A 24,733-nucleotide genomic window follows, 5' to 3' on the forward strand; every position below is an offset into this window, starting at 1 on the left:
ACTGTCATTTGTATTTGTAGTAGATCGAAGCAGATGCCAATTATCTAAAGCCAGGGTGACAAAAAGAAAACACTTATACTGTCTTTTCCAAATGTTCATACAATCATCTGCCCTGATACTAGGAATGTACCAATTCTTCATTCTTCATACAACTCTTGATGTGGTGGTACCCCACAGATGCCACCAAGATCACACTGGCTCCCTCCAACGCCGACATCAATCAGGGTGAGAATGTGACACTGCAGTGTCATGCTTCTCATGATCCCACCATGGACCTGACCTTTACCTGGGCCCTCAATGGCGCTCTGCTGGACCTGGAGGACTCCACAGGGCCGTACCATCGAGTAGAGGGGGTGAGCAAATGCTGAGATTAATGGTGGATACTCATTCGCTACATCTAGCTTCAAAGCATTAGCACAGACTATTTATTAGCAGTTGTCGATCATATTTGGAATGTTTTCACTCCACTGAGGAGAAGAAGAGGATACATTTCCAGTTGTTAGTTGTCAACAAGATGTTTTTCATAATTCTGTAGTAGGAAACTGAAGTAAACAAAATGGTTGTGAACCTGAACTATTAAAAAAAACGTGTATTGTTGTGTTATATTTGCTAGTTTTTTACGTTTTGTTACTTGTGTGGTTGCACCCTTATAGAAGGAAACCATTGGAGACCTGTTTATTGTGAATGCTCAGCTGAGTCAGGCAGGTACTTACACCTGTACAGCGCAAACTGTGGTGGACAGCGCCTCAGTTACAGCCAAACTGGTGGTACGAGGTAAGATGCATTCCAGTTCTCGTGTCACATATAGAACAAATACACAGCTGTGGAAAACAATTTAGATACCCAAAAACCCTGGACCAGACCAGATTTTTTTTGCGAAAAATGCTCACAATGATGATATTTCTGTTTGGAATTTCTGAACCATCCTTCCATTTTCTTCTGCTATTCCGGATCGGATCGCAAGGGGCAGCAGCTTAAGCACAGAAGCCCAGACTTCCTTCTCCCCGGCCACTTTGTCCTTTGGGTTATTCTGAGGCGTTCAACCAGGAAACAAAATACTTACTAGGGGTGTAACAACAAACGATTTTAATCCGGTTTTGAGTTTAACGATGCGAATGCGCCAGCACACGGACTAATGAATCGGTCTAAACATTTATATACATATTACCCCCAAACCGTATACTCAAATGTGAATGTATGGTACTGTATATTTTCAATATACTGAATATGTAAACAAGATTTGAGATAGATAGTAAACTCATTGGCTTCTGTGTTGTGCCCAGGGCCCCCGGGACCGCCTGGCGGTTTACTGGTAAGGAATGTTGCAGAGACATCAGTGGAGCTGAGGTGGAGTCGTGGCTATGACAACCACAGTCCAATCGGCAACTATGTGATCATGGGCCGATCTTCGCTGTCATCAAAGTGGAAGGAGATGCGGACCAGTGCGTAAAATCTCAATAAATCAATCAAACGAAATATTAGCTGGTTGTAATGTGAAGACATACCTGTGTGTGAAGCGAGGTTATTCATTATATCAATTGAAATGCAAGTCATAAAAATACTTGATATATTTGATGTTTGAGAAATTTTGATGAACATTTACCTTGACATCAACTCATCTCATTTTCGAAACAGAGCCAGTGAACATTGAAGGGAATGCAGAGTCTGCACATGTAGTTGGGCTGGTGCCGTGGATGGATTATGAATTTCAGGTCATTGCCAGCAACATCCTGGGCAGTGGAGAGCCCAGCATGCCCTCACATACCATCCGTACACAACAATTAGGTAAGGGAGCGCAGTTTTGTCTCACACACATGAAATGATGAAAATTGTAATGGATGTAGTTTTCAATTGTGGTGTGAAACCAATGACAAGAACAGATGATATTCAGAATGACAGAAAATTGCGTTTCTGTTTCTCCAACATTCCCAAAACATGCATATTTGTTATTTGACGATTAAATTGTGCACAGATGAGTGTGTGAATGGTTGGTTGTCTATATGTGCCCTGTGCATGACTGGCGACCAGTCCAAGGGGTTGCCCGCTTCAGATGGGTCTGGGTAATCGTGACCTCATCTCAAGCATAGTTTACAAATTAAACCAGGGATGGCGAGATCCGGTCCTCGAGGGCCGGTGTCCTGCGGGTTTTGGATATTTCCCTTCTTCAACACAGCTGATTCATGATCAGCTCATCAGCAAGATCTGGATAAGCCTGACAACGATCCTGTTAATTGGAATCAACAGCGGTTCGAGTTGGGAAACATCTGTAACCTGCAGGAGTCCGTCCCTCGAGGTCCGCAGTTTGCCACCCCTGAACTAAACAGAATCATGTTGTGTAGCTCAGCAATCAACACATGTAAATAATTTGTCATTTGTAATAATAATTAAATGACATTCAATATTGTATGTATTTACATAATGGCATTTAATATAATAGTATCCAAGCTTTTCCATTTGGGAACATAGTGTCGTGCATAATGTATATCAGGGGTCACCAAGGTGGTACCCGCGACCACCAGGTATCGCTCAAGGACCACATTGAAAAGCCCCATGAATACCCCGTGTTTGTAAAATAGCTCAGTAGTGATACGGCATTGTGACATTGGCATTGTGACTTTCCTTATTATTTTGATTATTTTGAGACCTTTGTACCTCCAAAATTGTCACTTTCCATGAGACCCCAAAAACGCACGTTTGTTCAACCATTAACTTTGCATCATCAGAGAGGGCAAACCATTATCAACACTTTAGATTAGTCATTAACTAGTAAAACGGACACCCACTTTGTGGAATGACCAAAAGTATAGATTTTCGAAAATATAGTAAATTTGCCAAATTGTGGCTTATAAGGTTTCAACCCAACCCCAGCAAAAAAACTTAAATTGTTATTTCAGAGGTGTTCAAACACCGGTCACACTGTTGAATAAATGCTTTGCAATTACTAAAAGAGTAAATATGGGATAACTTATGCACATTTATTCTAACACCTAGCTTCTCTACTAGTTGATAAGTCACCTGCTCTGGGAGGTAAAATTAGCGCTAAGGTAGAAGTCTATCTGCTCTACATGCATCTAGAAAAGCTTTCACTGAAGCTGAATGTTTCGAGAGGTTAAGGAGGGCAACAGATGTAAAATATGAGACAGGTGACAGATAGAGTGTCTTACAAACGATCCAACAGCGGAGGGCAAAAAGGTGGTTGACGAATTTGTGGAATCAAAATTTTGAAAGGATATAAACACTGTGTTTATTAAGTACAAGTCAACAGCCCAGCAAACACGTACAGTTGGGGCCCATATGAGCACCACTTGGGCTAGTTGGGCTTTGGCTGAGCATGGGCTTAGAGTGGGCTTGGTTGTTGGGAAGTAGATGGAATTATCTAACAATGGGCAATAAGTGGGCTCTGACTAGGCTCCACTCCAAAATATTCAAAATGTATATTTTGCACAATAACAACATGGAGCTGGTATATCATTTCTTTACAATTAAACAAGATTTTCTTTTTGGAAAAAATGCACACACAAAAATCTATATTTCAAATTAATGTGCATTATTTGGACCATTAATGGGTCAAGTCACGGGCGGAGAATTTTAGTGTGGGTCAGCTTGCAAAAATATTCACTTGGTTGTTCAATGTTAATGGGTGGGCAGGCGGTCCAGAGACCACACTTTTTGTATAATTCCCATAATACAGCTTCTTTAAGCACTGTCAATTTGGTTTGATCCTCAGCTCCGTCAGTGGCTCCCAGTGGACTTGGAGGTGGAGGGGGAGATCGCAATGAACTCATCATAACATGGACGGTAAGTTGGAGACTAATAAATGAATGAACTTGTGATGAGGCGTGAGAAACTGGTTTGAAACTAGGTTTCATCTTCTGCTTAACCTTCCAGCCCATGGCCCGGGAATACCAGAATGGCGATAGCTTTGGCTACATCCTGGCTTTCAGGAAGAAAGACACATCATGGTGGACAGAAGTGCGCATTCCTTTAGTGGAGTCATCCCGATATGTGTACTACAATGCCACCTTGGAGCCATACAGCCCCTTTGAGGTGAAAATTAAAGCCTTTAACCGAAGGGGCGAAGGTCCATTCAGCCAGATTGCCGTTGTCCACTCTGCCGAGGAAGGTCAGTTTAACTGATTCATTCATGAATACAATAACTATACATGCATACACATTAGGGATACTTTAGAACTGACTAATTGACTGTTACATCTTGAGGTTGACAAACCAACAAGGGCCTAAAGAGTGTGTAAATATTTGTATTTAAAATGAGACCAGTGTGAAGATCACTTGCAAAAAGTCTGTCCGGAAATATAATAAAAGCGCTATGAAGGCCCCTAATGCTAACGAAGGCACAGCACTGCATCGCCATTCCAGCCCTTAGCAAATTCACCAACAGTAACACACACACACAAAAAAAGACAAAACACTGTAGGGGTTGCTTACACGTGGAAATGAAGACAAGCCATGGTCGATTAATATCCTCTTTATTGTAAAACTCAAAAAAACGAAAATATAATTAATTATGAAAAAGAACATCCAACTGGCGTTACTTTATTATTTTTTACTTGAGACCATGCTTCCACACTGTAGCAAGTAACGACTGTTACATGAATTGGTGTTGCACAAATTCCGAGCGAGTGTCTGAGAGTGACTGAGTGAACGAGTTAGTCGGTGGAATCTGTTAACTGAGACAGCAGCGAGAATGAGTGTTTGGACTTCGTAAAGTGTTTTAAAAATAATAATAATACATTTTAAATTGGTGCACACAGTGAGTGAACAAAAAGTCGACTGTCCTCACCTTAGCATCTCCTACAAAAAAAATCTGAAGTCGTTCAGCCACTACTTTAAATTCTACCTTTCGTGATATTCTTTTTTTTTTTTTTTTTTTTTTTTTTAATTTGCTTTCTGTGATATTCTAATTGTGTAGATATGGCGATGTTAAATTATTATTACTACTGTACTCAGTACAAAGAATGTTGGTGTAATCAAGCTGCGGAAATAAAAGATTAAAGCGGGTCATGTTATTAAACAAGGTTTTGCTGATGAGTCCTTTATGGGAATTGCAGATCAACAATGTTTTCGTTCTGGTTCACTTTTATGATGACATGTTTGATTAAAAGGAAAACATTGTCAAATAAACGTTGATTCACATACATTTTCCACCTGAAATTTATGTTATACATTTTGACCACCAGAGGTCATCCATGAGTTGACACAGTAATCTCACCTGTTTATCTGTGCATTACCTACATGTGTCTAAACAGACAGCATTGCTCATTTAATCAATCGATATGCAATATCTGAAATTGAAAGAAGTTGTACAGTACAACGTTTTCATAATCTAAACATCCTTTACTGTTATTAACCCTTCACAGAGCCAACAGTTGGACCATTAAGCATAAATGTCACTGCACTGACAGCTTTTGAGATCCAAGTGTCATGGGAGCCTGTCCTGCAACCTAATGCCAACGGCATCCTGAGAGGATACGAGGTGATATGATTCTCAATGATGCAACACAACAAACAACTGTTGCGCTTTTTAGAGTGCTGCGAAACAGAAATTTGATTTAATGTGACGATTTACTGAAACACATGACAATATTTCTTGGTTGATTTTATTTTGTTGTCAAATTAATCCAATGAAGGCATTGTGTTAAACGTTATTAAAAAGACAGTTTTTGGCTGCCTTTAGATCCGATACTGGCGACAGCATGAACGAGAAGCAGCAGCAGACAGAGTGCGGACAGCAGGACTAGAAACGACAGCCAGGGTGTCTGGACTTCGTCCAAGCACTCGATATCATATTGCAGTTCTGGCATATAACAGCGCAGGCACTGGCCCACCGTCACCACGATCCACTGTCACCACCAGGAAACCGCGTATGTTTGCTTAACTCTCATTCATGCACAGAGAATTCAAATGTAAATGAATTGAATTTGGTCATTTGTCTTCAATTTATTCTTGTTTAATTGTGTTTTGCAAGCAACTGGGGCAAAATAATGTCCATTATGTTGACAAGTTTTCAGTCTAAAGTACAGCATCAAATTTACTACGAGAAGTTGAGCTCCATACACGTAGGTCTCAGCTAATCTAAACAGCATAGTGTTCAATTAACTGAGATTCTCGCATTTCATTAGAATAAAAAACACAAATAAAAAAATTATTAATCTAATTCACAACTCTAATAAATTGGTTAGGTTTGGTTCATAATTGACGCTGTCAGGTTTTAGGGGGGCAGTTGGGGACCCAAGGGCAGAGAAGTGACTCAGGTTGCTCTTCACTGCCCCCTTAAGGCTGTGAGAATATCACAGATTTATTTATTGGAATGGTTTATTCAGGGTTTACTCTAAAAAATGAATATTATAAGGAAACTACTTTTCATTACATGATAAGTCAACTCAAATTCATTTGGTTGATTTTAACTAATGTGGTTTCTTCTTCTTTCAGCTCCGAATCGCCCTCCTGGAAATGTATCATGGAGGACTGATGGTTCGTGGGTAATTGTGCGATGGGACCACGTGAAGGCCATGCACAATGAGTCGGCAGTTCTGGGATACAAAGTGAGTGTTTTCTGCTCTTGCTTCACCAAAAATAATAATAGTTAAAACACATATTTTAATAAAATATGTGTGTCGATTGATGGCTACTGGGAACTATGCACCTTGCATTGTCTGTCCACCATAGACACATAAATCACACTTCTGAGTTGTCAATATTATCTGCAAGTGCTATCTTGTGCATCTGAATGCCACTTAATGCTCTCTTGTCATTATATATATGCTGGCATCGGGCCGAAACCTCATTAGTCACTGTTAGGCAAATTTCCTATTTTTGGAAAAAAACTATATTTTTGTTCAGTCCACATGTATGAGTGTCATTTTTACGAAATATTGAACATTTTAAAGCGTTGAAAATGTCTTGTTCTCTTTCACAGTGCAATGTTAATGGTTGGGCAAAACATTGTTTTAACATTGTTTTAAAGGACTCCTGAAAAGTGACGATTTGGGAGATACAAGGTTTTGGCCCGACGCCAGCGATATACACTTTATAGTCAAGTCAAATTTATTTCCATAGCCCTTAATCACAAAAGAATCTCAAGGTTCTTCATATGCCCACAATTGACAAATATTAACGACATACCCTGATCTAACCACAAGAGGGAAAGGAAAAACTCTTAAAAAATAAAAATAAAAAGCCTTGAGAAGGGACGGCAAATGTGGTAATCCTCCTTCCAGGATGACCAGGCTGCAATGGATGCCAAATGGGCAACAATTTACACAGCACGAGAAGCTAAACAATATTAACTACAATAGTGCAAAAGTCCATTTAGTAAGTTGAAGCACTGCAAGAAGACGTCGTCGGGGAACTTTTTACTGTAAATAACACTAGCAAACTGTAACCTTCATGCATATATGCAAATCCTGAGACTGTGTTGGACCTTAACTCATTCAAACTCAAAAAGGTATAAATAGTTTTTTTAATACTTTGTCCTTCACGCCCAAAAACAAATGTATGCATTTTTTTATGGGGGTTATACTAGAGCATGCAGAAGGCTTTGATATAGGTTCTGACATGAAGAGGTCGCTTAAAGCAATGGTAGTTATTACAAAAAAAAACGGAAACAGATACAAATATACAACTTTTCTTGATGAAAGAAGAGACTCTCATCTTTCTTTTGGTAGGTTCCATGTTTGTATAGCAATAGAACACAATATTCTGTGGGCCTTGTAAAATCTGTCAAAATCCAGTAAAAAAAATAATAACAAAAGCCGGGAGCGAAGGGGGTTGCTTCAGTGAAAATGGCTGGGAATGAATGCGTTAATAGAGAAAACGACAGAAACTTCAAAGCTTCAATCACACGCTCCCCACAAATGATCACATGGAACATGACACCAGAAACGTCTCTTGTACCCTTGATCTTTGGAGCGATCATATGCACTTCATGCAAGATATTTAATTACACTCATGCTTGATCATAACAATAAATCGGTCTATTTGGAAAAAAAACATAGCTAATCATTAATTACTTTTTTATTATTAACCCTCATTCGGATTGATGCTTTGTTTTAGTGAGTAATAAAAAGCATGTAAATCTGAATCAAAGTTCATAATACAATAAGTATTACTCAGCACACCTTGGCCAAATTTAAAGTTGAAGTGAATTTTTATTTGGTTAAATGGATGCATGAATCTGCCATCTTGTTCTTACTGGTTACGACACACCGCTCGTGACCATAGGCCAGGGTAAGAACGTAGATCGACTGGTACACTTAGAGCTTTGTCTTTTGGCAAAGTTCCTTCTTCACCAGACAAACCATTACAGAGTCTGCATCACACCGATCCACCTATCGATCTCTCGCATGAACAAAACCCTAACCCGGGGATTACGCCGCATGCGTGTGCGTTGCGTCTCCGCTCCGTTTCGGCGGCGCAGTCGATTAGTTCCCATTCTATCAGCTTGTTCAAATTACACCGGCGGCGTGTGCGCTGCGGATCGACTGCGGACCAGCCGCGCGGATGGACCTATTTTCTATTTTTGCCGGACAACGCATCTGTCGGCATCCGTCAAATGGCAAACTAGCACAGAACACATCAAGTGGGACAGGAAGACCGACGCAGTTTCAAAATAAAGTTTCCGCTTATTTTTCGGAATAAAACACTTGCCACATCCTATTTCGCAATCATGTCAATAAACATCATAATGGACGTAGCCAGGCCTGGGGTTAACGGGCCGGGTGCTTAAAACACCAGCGAACATGGACGAGGAGAGGTTTATATTGGAGGTGGAAAGCCACAAAATAAGATATGACACGGCACATCCTTTTTATAAGGACAACCCAAAAAATAGGCAGGAAAAAAAAGTTTAATCAAATCAGGTTAAATCAAAGGTTCCAGTCCATCTCTATTTCTGCTTCTCTGTTGAGCACAGACAAAAGTGTGTTTATCGTTGTTTTTAATGCCTCATTATATCATACACGACTGGAAGTTGTCCGCGACGGAGCAGTTCAAACAAGTCGGGCTTTATGGTAACCAAAACTGTTACTTCCATTTTGACAGGTACTGTACAAGCATGAGGGTCAACCAGTTTTGAAGGTCTTGGACATGGCGAAGACATCAGTCAACCTGCCCCTGCCCAAAGACAATGGATATGTTGTTTTGGAAGTGCGATCCTGGGGTGAAGGTGGCGATGGACCCGCGCATGAGATTATTGTCTCACGGGACTCAGGTGAATAACCACAATGTAATAGGGATGTAGATGTAAATTGCCACATCGTCATCATGTCATGATATTAAAAGGAGCACATCTGTTGATAAGGTGGGGTTGTATTCCATTTGTGTTCCAGCACCCTCTGGTGGTTAGTGTATTACTGCATCTTAACTTAAATTAAGCATGTTTTGGACACTGCAGTGATTTTAACCCCCATAAACATGACAATAAAATGACTGGCCAAGCCTATTTCTTTGTCATTCCTATTATTATGTACGAAAATACAACATTGTGTTTTTCCAAGTGTAAGCTTTTTTTCTTTCTTTTTTTAACAATATCCTGAGTTTTCTTATACAGTATTGTGGTCTTTTTTTTTTTTACATAATCACCCTACCCACAATATCATGATAATTATCGTATTGTGAGGTTCATCGTGATAAATATTGGCCCGGGGAATATCGTTACATTGTTACAATGTAACAGCTTTTTCATTAGTAAAGTAAAAAACAAAAAGTCTTATTTAAAATAAAAACACACAATAAAATAAATAAAAAATAAATAAAAATGAAGCTAAAGGTTATGCATGTGCATTAAAAATAAGTCATAATTTTCTCGTTTCTCAACTGAATTTCATGAAATGTACGTTGTTGTCAACAGCAATGTGTGTGCTATCTAAACAGATACAAATGAATTCTCTTCTTTGGTTTTAGTGACGTCCATGAACATGAAAGCAATGACGGTTTGCCCGTTGGAGCTTTAACGTCCCCGCGGGCAGGGGCATCATATCTATTGTTATTGTTTATGTCGACGATAAAGCCACTCTGTTCACAGAATGCATTGCGTGGCGCAATACATTCAATTAATGATGTTTACGAGGATGTTAATTCTTGTCAAATATGTGTGTTTGTGTTACATAGCCGTGTAGAAATAACATCTTAATGGGCAGCTGTCAAGCTTGTATGCCTGTAGTTCTGATCATAAAACGGCCACAAGAGGGCTGTCACGAGTACCTGATGCCTTGATCTAAAGATGGGCTCGATTACCGATAGATGGTATCGGTACTCGCCCATCTCTAGTTATATGCATCATATTAAATTGTGCTCATTAGTAGTGTGAAATACTGTCTTTGTCTTTTCCAGGAACCGGCATGATGGTACAGAACAAGGCAACTTTCTACAGTCATTCACCCCACCTGGTCATTGCCATGTTTCTTCTCACAATTGTGTCAGGCCTGTGATTTCACTCAGCTTTTTAGTTTACTAACTTTAATTGAAAGCATCTGGTGTCTAAACCTCTATTGGGTGGGAATGTGTGTGTGTGGGGGGGGGGGGGGGGGACAAAACAAAACAAAAACATTTAATCTTTTTATTATAAAAAACATCAATGTGTGTTGAAATGGAAGAAGGATGATTGTGAGTCATTCAACATTTTAAGGGCAACATCTCATGTGTGACATTTCAAACCAACAGGATGACTTACTTTCCACCCGTGACTTCATACACATTCATACAGTATATTTATACACAACCACAACCAATGTCAGGAAGAGGTTGAGGAGTTTCAGCAGGCTGCACAAACATGTAGCATTTACCATTTAGAAGCTACACTTATTTTCTATCTGGATAGTTGATGCATTTGGTGGATGGTAGTACACTACAAATAGTGACATTGACAGACAAAATCTTAAAAATATACTCACAAAATGATGTCATGTTGCCCTAAATGATGTATTAGCTTTGTAAGGCTAGGTTCACACTGCAGGCAATGCTCAATTTGGATTTTTGGGTCAAATCTGATTCAAATTTTTTTGTATAGTCGTTCACATTACACATTAATTGCGACCTCAGTCTGTCTGCGGTCTAAACCGAATATGTCCCCAATGTGATCCGCAAGCGCAGAAAAAGAACAACGTTATGTTTACGGAAATAAATGCGTGTCAGGGCCACGGACTTTTATAAATCCGCCGTCTGTGCTCAGGTTTTTATGGTCTCATATCTACAGCGGATTGATGCGGGAGGAGGTAGAAATATTATTTGGGGAAAATAAAGCAAGCCTTTTCGATCTCATCTTTTCATAGAGATGTCTACTAAAGATGACATCACGTCATTGCCGCGCTTGATAAATGAACCGTCTGCATGGCTAAATTATTAATATGACCACAAATATCAACTTTATGCTTCATGTTTCAAGTGGGATTAAATTAAATACTTGGAGCTCATATTAGACTTTTGATGACCTATAGGTTGGATATATGCGACCTGGCCGTTCAGACTGAGGTCACATTGCAAAAATTCCGATACGTGTGTACGGAAGAGGATTAGGGCCAGTGAAGAAAAAAAAAGGGTTGGCTAGATTCTGACTTTAAAGTGAGAATTCTGACTTTAATCACATAATTCTGATTTTAAAGAGAGAATTCTGACTTTAATCTCAGAATTCTGATTTTAAAGTGAGTATTCTCACTTTATTCTCAGAATTCTGATTTAAAAGTGAGAATTCTGATTTTTAATCTCAGAATTCTGAGATTAAAGTCAGAATTCTCACTTCATCACTTTAATCTCAGAATTAAACTCCGTTTTAAATTACCTTTTAAATTGAGCCGTTTCAACTGACATAAAAAAAAAATCTGATACAGGTTGCATTTGGGCAAAAATAATCTGATTTGGGTCGCATTTGCCTGCAGTGTGACCGTAGCTTAATTGCTCCACTTATCCAAGTGTCGAAGCGATCAAAGCACCATTTCTGATTTATTTCACAGTACGTGCAGTTTTGTCTGTACATAGACTTGTACATCTTATTTTGACATGCTCAACTCAATTTGAGGGCACAAAAACAACCACAAAACAGAATAGAAAGCCTTTATTGTCACTTTCTAAAATTGAGGTTATGAAAACATAAAATACAACCAATAATGAAATAATAATAATGACAACATGCACTACTACCTGCAGGATAAATTGTCTCGCCGAATGTATTGTATAAACTTCCCATCACCTTTGAAGTACTGGCTCACTGGTAAACGTGTTCAAATGAAAAGCTGAACGTAATAGCCTGCCGAAATATGTAATGAGCTGTTGTGCATATAGTTCATTATAAAAGCAAGCATTATTGTACTACTTCATGAAAATCAGTCAGACTAAATTGAACAGAATTCTAGATCAAACGGACATTACCAAATTTTTGGTTCGCTGGAGATGTGCGCGGCTTTTTAGAATTGCATCACAAAAGTACAGTAGCTACTCTTTTCTTTATGTAAATACAGGCCCACACTTTTATGTCTGAAGGCAACAGAAGAATGGACCTCACCTTATAAATGCCTCATGTGCATCAATTGTGCAATTACTTTCGAGCTCCTGAGTAAAATTGCTACATCCCTAAATGAAATCATTTTGTGAAGCTGAAGACTTCACTTCAATCTCCTCTTGCTATTTTAAATCAATTGTAGTGGTGTATAAAAGGAAACTCGAATATTTGTAACTGTACATATTTGCTGTTTGGATTTTGCATGTTCAGTCTTTTTTTTTTTCCTGATTAGGAGCTGAAATAGCTTCTTTCTGTCAGTGTTGCAATATGGACCATTTTAAATGAGTAATTCTGTGAGCTGTCAATCATGCAAGCAAGCAGAGGCCCAAATGTTCCAAGAATGAGCAGTTTCTGGCTGTTCTGGTGTACTACATAGCCAAGACAAATGAGAGATCAGGTTGTAGTTCATTGCTCTTTATAAAAAAGAAGAAAAAAGACATTTGGCTATTGTAGTCTGTGTTGTTCTTTTTGCATAAGCTGTTTGAAAAATATTGTAAAGCACAACCATTTTCATGGCCCACTTGTAGCTCCTGCTAATGTTGGTCTCATCCATCCGTCTCCATCTTTACCACTTCACATTCACTGTCACTGAGAGGAACCGGAACCCATGCTGCCTGCAACCAAGTCAGGCAACTGTACCACTGCGCCATCCATGACGAGCAATTCACACCATCTGACATGCAATTCTGTGTTATTTATTTATTTACTTATTTATCTATTTTCAGGGGAGTTGTACAAAACAATGCATTACGTTTTCCCTCAATTGCCCCTGTTATTTGATCAATACGATCAATATAAAAATGCTAGTGTAATGTGTTTCATTTTATTGCAGCTGCTTTTATGCTCATAGGTTGATATGAAGTTCCTGACAGCGACGAAAGGGTTGGCCGTCAAAGCTGGGAGTTAACAATGCCGTATATTGTAATCCTATCAGCTTTTATCAGTTCTCATGTAAAATGTTGTCACATTTATTACACTAGACAGGAAGGTATTGAACTCAAGTGTTATGACTATGTCATTTGATGTTATATATAGTACAGTGGGCTTGGTCATAGTCACGTTTTTTTTCCTATTTGCTGATTTCTTTTTAAATATATTTTTTATAACTATATTTAAAAAAATGTGTTTTATTGGGGTTAAATATATTTTTCAATGCATTCTTAAGGAGCATGAATTTTATGTACGTTTTTGATCTTCTTGGCCCAGCCTGTTTTCTATCCACCGTGACTCGGGGGGGGGGGGGGGTCAGCTGTACTTATTTTTTTTATGATGTGGCTGTAATTTCATTGATTGCAACCAATTCTACTAAGTTCAGAATCACACCAGAGGGAGAGCAAATAGTTGCTTTGATTACCACAAAAAAAGAAAGCCCCAAGCTTCATTGTAATCTTTTACGTTTATTTTTTTTTATAGTGCAATAAATGAAAAAAAAGGATTTTATCCTAAAATAAATTGTTATATGGCATTCTAAACTCTAAAAACGATTTCTTTTGTATTTATTTACTTGTTTCATTGCAGCCATTTGCTAAAATAAAATAAAAAGTTTATTTTATTTCACATTAATGAACTTCACATTTGACAGAAAAAAAGGAAATAAAAAAGTTTGCAATTTAAAACAAAACAAAACTGAAATATCACATGGTCAAAAGTATTCAGACTCATACTCACATTTAATTCACATGCTGTCCCTTTCTCTTGATCCTTATTTTAGAAGGTTTAACTATGTTTAATTAATGAGAAATAAAATGAACTATTTTTTTTTATTATTATTTTAGCAAATGGCTGCAACAAAACAAAGAGTGGAAAATTTAAAGGGGTCTGAAAACTTCCCGTACCCACTGTAGCGTTGTGGTCAGGATGAAGCTTGACAGCTTTTTTTTTTTTATTTAAATACTCTAATATGCTACAACCAAACATCACAAATGTGCTGTAATACAACCAATGTGTTGGTATAGTTGACCAACATGTAGTTTGAAAATAGTTCTTGGCATGCATACATTTCTCATTCAGGGCTGCAGATGAGCTGTACACCTGTAGCCTGTCTGGTGGAGTTGATAACTTTTCACACTCTCATTCACCTACATGGACATTTTAGGACCTTCAGTTAGCGAGAGAATGTTCACAAAAAAGGTCAAAGCCATCAAACCAAGAAACTCTGACTGTCAAAAATGAATACTGGAATTGTTTATGTGTGTTTGAATAAATAATTTCGCAATGCCTTTAGTATTGTAGTATTGAGGTTTACTGGTAGATAGACAACCAACCCATAGAAAAACATTCAATTAGTCATGCAATTACGGTATCATGTTGCCTTACAGCTTCTTCGGAATAAATGACCACACATTTAATGGGGGTTTAAGTTGCTCAATATGTATTAAATAAACACCCTGTGATTGCAATTTATGTGTGGATTTTATTTCTCTGTTTATCATTTACTTCACATACTGTCATTTACTTTCCAGATCAGTGATCGAAAGGGTGCAGATAACATTAAAGATAACATTTAAAACGGGAGCTGCCGTAGTGGCTTTCATTTTGTACCGCTCCCGTTCAGTGTACTGGATGCTTGTCATTTACTGCTCACGTATAAATCAAGCACTTATCTTATGCAATGCAGCGTCAGTCAAACTTGAACGCTCCAAACGGGAAGTCAAGCCAACCTCTTTCAAATGTGCCCGAGTGGTCATCTCAAGTCGATGGATCATCTGCACTTCAAAATGCTTGCGCTAAGGACTGATCACCTCAGAAATACAACGCCAATATTTCCCTTTTTCGAATGTTATGCTTCATTGTTGTTACATTTTGATGACAATGTAGTTTTCATTAACGATTTATGCATTGTCATCATTCTAGTTTTCAGTGAACTGCATTAGACGGAAACCTTATTTGTTGCCCTTACAGTGATTCTTTACCATTGGGCCATGGCCCAAGCGCCATCTAGTGGGCCGCAAAGTAAATTCAGTTTTGTAGTTGTGGGCCACAGGCAATTGCTTGGGGCCCCTTAGCCAGCAGGGGACCCTAGGGGGCCAACAGATTTGACACAAACCGCATATCCTTCACATTAGCAGTGCAGCAATGACAATTGACCATCTCAAAAAAAATAAAAATAAATGACTGTAAGAAGGCGTAAGGTGTTTTTTTTTTTATGACCACAAGTTGTTTTTTTAACGACCATGTATAATAAGGCGTCTTTTTATCTTTTTTTAACAACCATGTATATAGTAAAACTCTTTTTTTTTTTTTAATGACCATGAAATTAGTAATTTTGTTTTCCTGTTTTCTGACTCACTTAGGATTCTTGCTAAAGTTAAACAAACTAAACTAAACAAGTCACTTGAATGAAGCACAACTAATGGTGATTGTTTATTGATGATGCAGATGTGCAATTTTAAAATGGTGTACTATGTAGACTACGAATGTCCGCCGGGGCACCCAATCCCTTCTTGCTTGGGGCCCCTGGGGAATGTTGCCACGCCAGTGGCCGCAGGCAGCATTCAGTTGAGACTATGTACACATGCAGCAGGGTATTTTTTAAAAACAAATATTTCCCCCCTCCCTGTGTGGAAAAAAACTAACAAAAAACGTCCACAGGGTTTCGTTTGTTTAAAAAAACACATCTATATAAACATACACAAAAATGGAGAAGTGCATTTTTAAACCTATTTAGATGCATGCCTTCTAGGCAGCAGTAATTAGCCAAATGCTGCTCAACTTTGACGTCACTTCCACCACACGTCAGCCCACGCAAGATGTTTTTTTTTAGAATTTTTTTTTCAAATACATGTAAACAGTCAACCAGAGTGAGTACATTATAAACGGAGCATAGGGAAAACAAAGAGGATAAATACAATAATTAGTCCGGAATTCTTTACTTGTTGGGCATCTTGTTGGGTGTCAGTATTTACACATAAATAAATGTCATTGTTGACCACATTGTAACATGTTATTTGATAATGCTTTTATAAACCTTAACTAGATTTAATTTAGTTATTAAATACAAACAATAATAAGTCAACATAAATCATAATTTCAGATATTTTTCAGGAAAAGTTGGGCCCCAAGGTAAAAAAATTTTTTTAAGAACCCCTGCGTTAATAGATGTAAACAAAAATCTAGTAAATACAGTAATCACCGTTGCTTAAATGTATATTGGTATAAAAATGTGTTGTCAGCTGATTGTATGATGAATGACCTTTCCATGATAATAACATAACGATACTGCTCTGGCCATTTCCTTTTAACATTTATGATGATTGATTATGGCTTTGTCTGACCTTAACTCACTGTGGGCTGATATTCATTCAAAAAGACGCCCACTAGTTTTATCATTTGCACTTTGTCACCGTCTATCAGTCATTAAGGCGCAAAATATAAATTTGGCCCAACTGGCCAACTCAGTCGTGGTTCTTCGGGTTCTCTCAGGAAGGTAAGGAGCTCATCATATCTTGAGAACTTCAACCTTAATCTGTAAATATTAAATTGCTAATTCCATTAAAGGATATGAGTCAATGGGAAGGTTTTTGGGGGATTTTATGCTCCGTTCTAGACTTTAACCTGAAAAGTTAACACACATCTCTGCCGCTGTTTGTTTTTTAGATAGGTCTTAATTTTGTTATTTTTTTGTCTCATTTTCATTAACAATTCTTTCCCTTAATTAGTTTCATAGGTCTACACCATTGGCTTTCCAAACAACACGATGGCGAAACTCCTTATAGGTAAATTATTATGACTGTATTTCATTATTCCCTAACAGGCATAACAGACTATTGAAATGTGAATTTGAATCCTGTTATTTTTATAAAACATTGCAGTTGTCATTTTCTCTTTTTTTTTTTTTATATCACCGTACTGTATAATGAAAATCTGCTCTGCTCCCATCAGCGAAGAATATTTTTCACATATTAATCCATCCTGCTTCATTTGTTTTTGCAGCTCTGGGTGTTGTCCTTGCGTTGCACATAGGTAAGCAATTTACGTGACTGAATAATTTACTTTGTCAATCGATAATGCGTCTGCACTCACTGTAGACTTACAACCATAACCATAACCAAAATAAAATCTTAGTTTTTTAATTATTCAATGCCAAAAACATGTAAAAACTTTTGAAATAATTTGTCCTTCCTTCTCAAAAATGTGTTTACACGTTTTTTAATGTTTTTATGCAAGAGCAAACCGAAGGCCTTGATGCAGCTTCTGACATGAAGAGGTGGCTTAAAGCAGTGGTAGTTGTTTAAAAAATTTTTTTTTTAAAAAAGGCCAGCAGGTGGCAACAGAGTATAAGAGTTCAGCCAGGGCCATGTCGCAACAAGCTCTTTTTGCCAGTGTTTTCACCAGGAATGTGAATATTGCCGAAACCTGCTAATAGCTGCAAAACGGAAACAGATAGAATTTATTTTTCCTGATGAAAGAAGAGACTGTCAAAATCGAGTAAAACAGCCAGGAGCGAAGGGGGTTGCATCAGTGAAAATGACGGGGGAGTGAAAGAGTTCAAATTGCTTTTATAAAGAAAATACGTTAGTGAAATTCCTCTGTGACTGGATGCTTATATATATCCCAAGCAAAATGTAATTTTGAGGCCATGCCATTTGAGAAGTAGAAAACCATATCAGGTAGCAATTATTTTGCTGGCAATGGCACCCTGTGCCGCCACACGTCACACATACCTAAATCCGTCACTGACTCGTTTTTTAGCCAACTTGCTGATTTGAAGGTTAAAAAGCAAAAATAAAGTAAAACTGAGAATAAATGAAAAGATGAAATCTCTATTCCCTCTTCTGTCTTCCCTCAGCTTCCTCCAATAAGTTGGTGTGTCACATGACCAACTGGGCCCAGTATAGGCCTGGCCTTGCCAAGTTCACTCCAGACAACATTGACCCTTTCTTGTGCACACATGTTATCTACATGCTTGCCACCATTAACAGCTTCAACCAAATCAGCACCATTGAGTGGAATGATGTGCAGCAGTTCAACAGCCTCAACAACCTCAAAAAGATGTGAGCTACAGTATTGTGGTTTTCTCGTGGATTTCAGCTAAATCTTTATACATTGATATTGTAACTAGTTGAATAAGCATAATCATAGTTATAATGATAACATTTCTCATTTAGAAATATAAACTATTGTTAACAAGTGTGGTTATTTTTTTAATTCATGTATCATGTGCTTTAAACCCTATGAAGGCAACTGATTTTAATACTTGAAAATTCAGAGTTAATATTGTTAATTATCATCTCTTAGTAATCCGGAACTCAAGACTCTGCTGTCAGTTGGAGGCACAGTCAACGGAATGAGTCCGTAAGTATCGTTCCCAAAAGCTACAATTTCCTTTCAAAGACAATAAATGTTCCTGTTCCTGTGTCATAAGTTTGCTTTTTTTATGTGTGCCACTAGATTCATTGCCATGGTTGCCAGGCCAGAGAGTCGTGCTGCATTCATCAAGTCAGCCATCAACTTCCTGCGCACTCATAATTTTGATGGTCTGAATTTGGCCTGGGAATATCCGGCACACAACGGCAGCCCACTGCAGGACAAGCAGAGGTTCACTTTGCTGGTCAAGGTTAGCACACGTAAAGAAATCTTAATCAAATAGCTCTTAACTGCAGTATTATGTCCTTGTGCCCTATATATTATTGGCTGCAAAATGCAAGCAGACTATTAAGTTATGGTCCAATCAATATACAATATGTTTTCCAATGTATTTAAACAACCCTATTAATTTTGTGCACAATATGATAGTATAGCAAATACTTATACCAAAAGTTTAAAGAGTCCATTCTAGAATGTTTGGTAGGCCAGTAGTAGTAGTCGTTTAAAAAAAAAATTGTTTTTTAAAGGAGACCCACAAGTGGTGTGATTTGATTTGTCCTGCTGGGTTTCGTCTGTAGGAATTGGCAGCAGCTTTTGAGAACGATGCCCGAGACTCCAAAAAGACTCAGCTCCTGCTCTCAGCAAACGTTGCTTCAATCCGCCCCAATATTGACAGAGCTTACGAGGTCGACCTGATTGCACCGTAAGTTGAAACACACTCAATAATAACATTGCACTCAACACACTGTACTGTATAACGCTGCTACCCGGCAGAAATATCAAAGAAATCCAGGCACCCAATGACGTACCGCACGATACACGTCAACCACACTTAATTAATATTCAGGAGTCAAGCGAGGGGGTCAAACTCGGCAGGACAGTCTGTCTAAGAATGATGTCCCTGATGCCAAATTCACTGCTATATACGTTGAAGAACATACTAATGTTTAATTGAAGAGATGGTTTGAGTGTAGAGGGCCAACTTGATCCAGAGGTAACGTTTTTTTTTTCTTCCCCTCAAAAAATCATTGTACGCAACTGACACTGACATTCTCCAGTTTCAACAAGCGATCTTTTACCACCCTCTGCCCTGTCTGTCATATCTGGTTGTCTTACATCTTTGACAGTTGTTGGGGGTAGTGTTAATTTTGTCAACAAAAAACAAAACAAAAATGCACAAACACATTGGACAGACAGGAGGTGGATTCACAGTGAAAAGTAAAAAAGAAAAGAAAAAGGTAAATTATAGTTAGAACGTAACATTAACCCAACGGTTATAACATTCCAACAATAATGTTAATCCTACCGCTAACTAATGCTGGCTAACTTACTAGCTCATAGCATGGAGCCATAGTAGCCACTTGTTGATAAACTGTAATTGTGTCAAGTTGTTTGTCATCAAAAAGATGGGAGAAATTTTTATGTGAAACTGTTTTAGATTCGAAATGTTCAACATAATCTGCTGAGGAAAATATACAGGGGTAAAATGATTGTCCTGACTAAAACTAGACTAAAAGGTTGACAGTTTTTGTTGACTAAAACTAGATGAATACAATTATGATTTAATGGACTAAAATAAAGACTGCTACAGTTATAGTCAATTAAAATTGGACTAAATAAAAATGGGACGAGATTGTCTAACTATGATTAAAAATTAACAAGCTTGATTGAAACTGGACTAAAACTGAGACTAAATTTAAAAATGGCTGATAAAACACTAGTTTGGGGTAATTTTTCATTGCTTTTTTCGTGTGTGTAACAATCGCAATTCTACTCGGAAATTCTTGGGCACAACCAACAACACTCACTATACCTCAATTATGTCAATTATTTTATCCTTCCCGCTTATAAGGCTTTTTCCTTAATTCAGAAAAGGCCTTACAGATACATTTTCATACATGTCACAGCATGCCACGATTTATATGAAAGGCAAAACAATAAAAATAAAAAAAATCAGGCGGTAAGCAAGACAGGTCTGAAAAACATTAGCATTTTTCAACATCATTCGTTATTGTCGTCCGACAGTTGGGGTAGTGCCAAACGCCAAACAAAAAAAAAGAAAGAAAGAAAATCGCTTACCTCTTCAGGACGGCAGGTGGCCGGCAAGGGATGAGGATTGTCATCTGTAGGAGCATGCATGGCCCCCAACAAAATGTTAACTACATATGTGGACGATCGTAGTGTCTGGATTCGTTTCTGCAAGTTCCATAACAGCAGTGTTTACTCTGCATGTTTTTTTCCGGAGATAAATGAGAACAGAACAGGCAAACTAGCATGGCTTGTCTGTAATTAGTTAATTGATGAAGCATATTACAATATTAATGAAAACATATTAGTAAAAAAATAAGGAAGGTACAGAATCTGAGACCTGGTGTGTATTGAAAGAAAACATTTATTTTTTTTAACTCACAGGCATTTTGACTTCATCAACCTCATGACCTATGACTTCCATGGACACTGGGAGGGGGCAACCGGACACAACAGCCCTTTGTACCAAAGTTCTGTGGACACAGGATCACACATTCATCATAATATTGTAAGAAACACACTGCAGATGTGCAATACAGCCTAGCTCAACTGGTTCAGCACTCTTGTGCACCTCTTTCACTCTAAATCTCTCTTTGTGTGCCTGCGTGTGTGTGATCTGGATCTGTGTTGTGTGCAACACAAAGTGTACATTGGAGTATGAGTTGAATTTCCCCTTGAGGGACTATAATGAATGTAGTAAATGAATAAAACAAATAACCTCTTGATATTGCATAATTTAAAAGGGTTAGTATGGTTGGATTTTTAATGCTTTTCTTCAATTGCTGGGGCTGGATGTCAAAATGGGGACACTAAGTGTTTGTAAAAATGTCGACGTAACTCGAAATGCATGTCCATTCCAAAATTGTAGAACTCCTCTGTGTCCTATTGGCTGGCTTTGGGAGCACCAGCAGACAAGCTGATCCTGGGTTTCCCTTCATTTGGAAGAACCTACCGCCTTAGCACTGGTGCTACTGGCCTGGGAGCACCAGCAAACGGACCAGCTGACGCCGGGCCATACACTCGCACTGCTGGTTTCTGGGCTTTCTATGAGGTCAGATATTTTACACCCCACAATCTTAGTTTGATCGCCTGATCGTTTGGTATCAACTGAACTTCTCAAATGTGCCGGTCCAAAATCAGACAATTGAAGGATGGAGAACAATTTATAGGACAAGAAAGTAATTTGGGGTTGTTCACTTTGTTTTTGTGTCAGGTCTGTGAGTTCCTCATGGGTGCTTCTGCTCAATGGATTGAGGAACAGAGTGTTCCATACGCCACCTTCGGCAGTTCTTGGGTTGGCTATGATAACCAGCGCAGTTTTTCATCCAAGGTAACAAAGCACTATTATCTGCATCCACCCATTTCCTGTGCAGCCTTTCATGCTGAGGCTCATGAGGAAGCTGGAACCTGTGTAATGCCTTTTGGGACATGGGGTATTAGCAAGGCAATTGGTGTGGAGACAATGCATAATGCAAGTGGCATACGTCTTCATATTCTTCAATGTCATACAAAAGTAGATGAAGCAATTTCTGGAGGAATTGTGTTTGAATGAATGGATGAAAAGAAATACAAACGTGGAATCGTATTAAATGAGGTGGAATGTTGTTGAGAGAAATGGAATTATATCAAATGGTATTTAATTATTTGGAAATATATTAAATGATATTGAACAATTAGAATGATCTTGATAGGAATGATACGGACCCTAATACGCCTACCTTAAGAAATGTTGGTGAAAAATATATTATATTTAGTAAGATTTTTTTTTATTGTTGCCATGTGGGAATTTGGCGAGTGCTGAAAATTGATCCCAAGCTGAATCGAATGTTTGAATTTTGAATGGGACTGAATGTTTGAATGTCTCATTCAAAATGAATGGGGGGTTTTCAGAGTGAAAAAATGTTGAATTGTGAAAAAAAAACTGTTAACGTTAAGAATGAGAAAAATAATAGCCCACAAAGCATGACTTTTTGGAACATGTTGAAGTTGGAATGGTTTGAATCCGTCGAGAAATGCAGGAGTTGAAGGACAAAATATGGTGAAATTTAACAAAATGGAATAATAAAAATAAAGGTAGAATAACATATGTGTCAATCCTTTCATCATTCACACAATGAAAGGATCTATGATTACATATCGGAACGCAATTGTTGTTGAGTTAGGTCCAACAGTTGTTTTTAACTAATATTTGGGTACGGAATCCCAAACTGATCTGGGTTTTTCTCCATCATGTCAAAGTTTTTTTTAAGCTATAATAAAACATTAAGATGAAATAGTTACAAATTTTGAAAACTAGAAAAAAAACTACAATAAAACAAAATACAACCTATAACCAGGTTAAAAGACAAAAGTCAGCACTAATCCTTTTAACTTCTGCTATGACAGCTTTCCGTTTGCAGATATTGATTGTACTGACCATCTCAATTGTGACTGCAAAAACAAAATAGCATATATCTATAGATGAGTCTAGTCATAATCAGCTCTTACTACAGTCTCACTACAGCTAATCAATGGAATTTTGCTTATGTGCCGGGTAAGCTGTTGGGAAAAACATTTAGTGTGCTAAAAGATGAAAATCTAATCCAACAGAATTTTTAAAAAATTGTTCCCCAGTGTTATAGGACACCTCTATGTGCAAACAAAGACACAGGAAGTGATTTGTCTCAATCATATCAGTTTTGATTACAGTATATTTGTTTGAATATTCCTGTCATGCTTTAGACCAGAGTTGTGTCCACTGATTTCATATTTTATTCAGCGAAGGAGAGACAATGATTTTAGCTCTCAAACAGTCATTCTGACATGAATCCTATTTTTAGGTTGAGTTTATGACACGCAAGGAACTGGGAGGCGCTCATGTGTGGACTCTTGACATGGATGACTTTACTGGAGGCTTCTGTGGAACTGGCTCGTACCCGCTCATCAACCACCTCAGGATGTCAATGGGTGAATATTGTGCCTTGGCTTGCTTAATGTAATGTTTTCCATATCAGTTTTGTGTCCCGAGAAGTGTGACAGCAGTCAAGTTGTCAATTCTCAGAGACGTTTTTCGTGAAAGTTTACAAAGCATTTTATATGTGGCAGGTTTCCCCACTAAGCCCACCACCACCCCAGCTCCGACCACCACCAGGGACCCCATCACCACTTTCTGTCATGGGCGCCCTGATGGCCTGTATGCGAACACAGCTGAAATAACCACCTATTTCCAGTGCTTCCAAGGACACACCTACCTGCACCGCTGCCAGCCCGGTCTCATTTACTGGGATTCCTGCAAGTGCTGCAACTGGCCTTGATGCAAGAAAATATTTGGGAGAAAGTTTGCAATGTTAAGTACATTTCGTGAACAAAAACCAATAGCAAAATCTTAAATTGACTCATTAAATATAATTTTAAAAAAATGCATCATTGTAAATGACTTTTAATTCTGCATCTTTACATTTTGTCTACTCCAGAATGAGGTAGTAAACATCTAAAACGTTCCTCAAAATAAGATAATTTTAAGATTTTCTCACTTAACAAGATATTCAAGATGCATATTTGCATTCATCAGGTCATACATTTCACTCTCCTTTTCTCGGAGTGACTTCTACCACTCTCTGAAGGTGTTCCTTTTCATCAATTTCATTAGTTTTAGTTGTATTCACCATTTGGTCTTGGACTATTATTTCCTGAAGGTTGAGGAGTTCTGACATGCCCCCATTTTCTAACTCACCCTGTTCGGTGTACTTTGACATGTGAAATCAATTAGCTTTGAGTTTTACCAGTCACAGATTATTTTTTCGGTCCCGAGATCTGAAGTTCTTTGCTCACATTAATCAGCTGTTCAGCAGTTAGTTTGTAGTTCCCTTGAGCTCTAGTTGTAACTTTTCCATTTCAGACTCCATTTTA

General features: G+C 38.1%; 2 protein-coding genes across 2 annotated transcripts in view; both read left to right on the top strand.

Moving 5' to 3' along the window:
• cntn2 (contactin 2) overlaps positions 1–13,737 on the top strand; it is a 30,866-nt gene extending 17,129 nt beyond the window's left edge. Inside the window, exons 13-23 of the mRNA XM_077573944.1 lie at positions 178–353; positions 654–774; positions 1,284–1,442; positions 1,636–1,785; positions 3,728–3,798; positions 3,889–4,123; positions 5,379–5,494; positions 5,696–5,882; positions 6,451–6,563; positions 9,061–9,229; positions 10,351–13,737. Coding sequence (XP_077430070.1) covers positions 178–353; positions 654–774; positions 1,284–1,442; positions 1,636–1,785; positions 3,728–3,798; positions 3,889–4,123; positions 5,379–5,494; positions 5,696–5,882; positions 6,451–6,563; positions 9,061–9,229; positions 10,351–10,448 — 1,595 coding nt within the window. The 3' untranslated portion in view covers positions 10,449–13,737. The remainder of the gene's footprint in view (positions 1–177; positions 354–653; positions 775–1,283; positions 1,443–1,635; positions 1,786–3,727; positions 3,799–3,888; positions 4,124–5,378; positions 5,495–5,695; positions 5,883–6,450; positions 6,564–9,060; positions 9,230–10,350) is intronic.
• A 3,327-nt stretch (positions 13,738–17,064) lies between these two features.
• On the top strand, positions 17,065–24,201 carry chia.1 (chitinase, acidic.1). The gene is made up of 11 exons (XM_077573268.1): positions 17,065–17,226; positions 17,444–17,473; positions 18,300–18,504; positions 18,749–18,805; positions 18,902–19,067; positions 19,396–19,520; positions 21,230–21,353; positions 21,714–21,896; positions 22,059–22,175; positions 23,665–23,791; positions 23,930–24,201. The coding sequence occupies exons 1-11, from the start codon at positions 17,208–17,210 to the stop codon at positions 24,136–24,138; spliced, it is 1,362 nt and encodes a 453-aa protein (XP_077429394.1). The 5' UTR covers positions 17,065–17,207; the 3' UTR covers positions 24,139–24,201.
• Positions 24,202–24,733: the final 532 nt, after the last annotated feature.

Source organism: Vanacampus margaritifer, chromosome 8 (genome assembly GCF_051991255.1).
Source record: "Vanacampus margaritifer isolate UIUO_Vmar chromosome 8, RoL_Vmar_1.0, whole genome shotgun sequence".
Classification (NCBI taxonomy): domain Eukaryota; kingdom Metazoa; phylum Chordata; class Actinopteri; order Syngnathiformes; family Syngnathidae; genus Vanacampus; species Vanacampus margaritifer.

Coding starts and splice junctions, on each gene's coding strand:
- chia.1 (XM_077573268.1), top strand. Junction 17,474..18,299: donor TGTCCTTGCGTTGCACATAG/GTAAGCAATTTA, acceptor GTCTTCCCTCAG/CTTCCTCCAATAAGTTGGTG. Junction 22,176..23,664: donor AGCGCAGTTTTTCATCCAAG/GTAACAAAGCAC, acceptor TCCTATTTTTAG/GTTGAGTTTATGACACGCAA.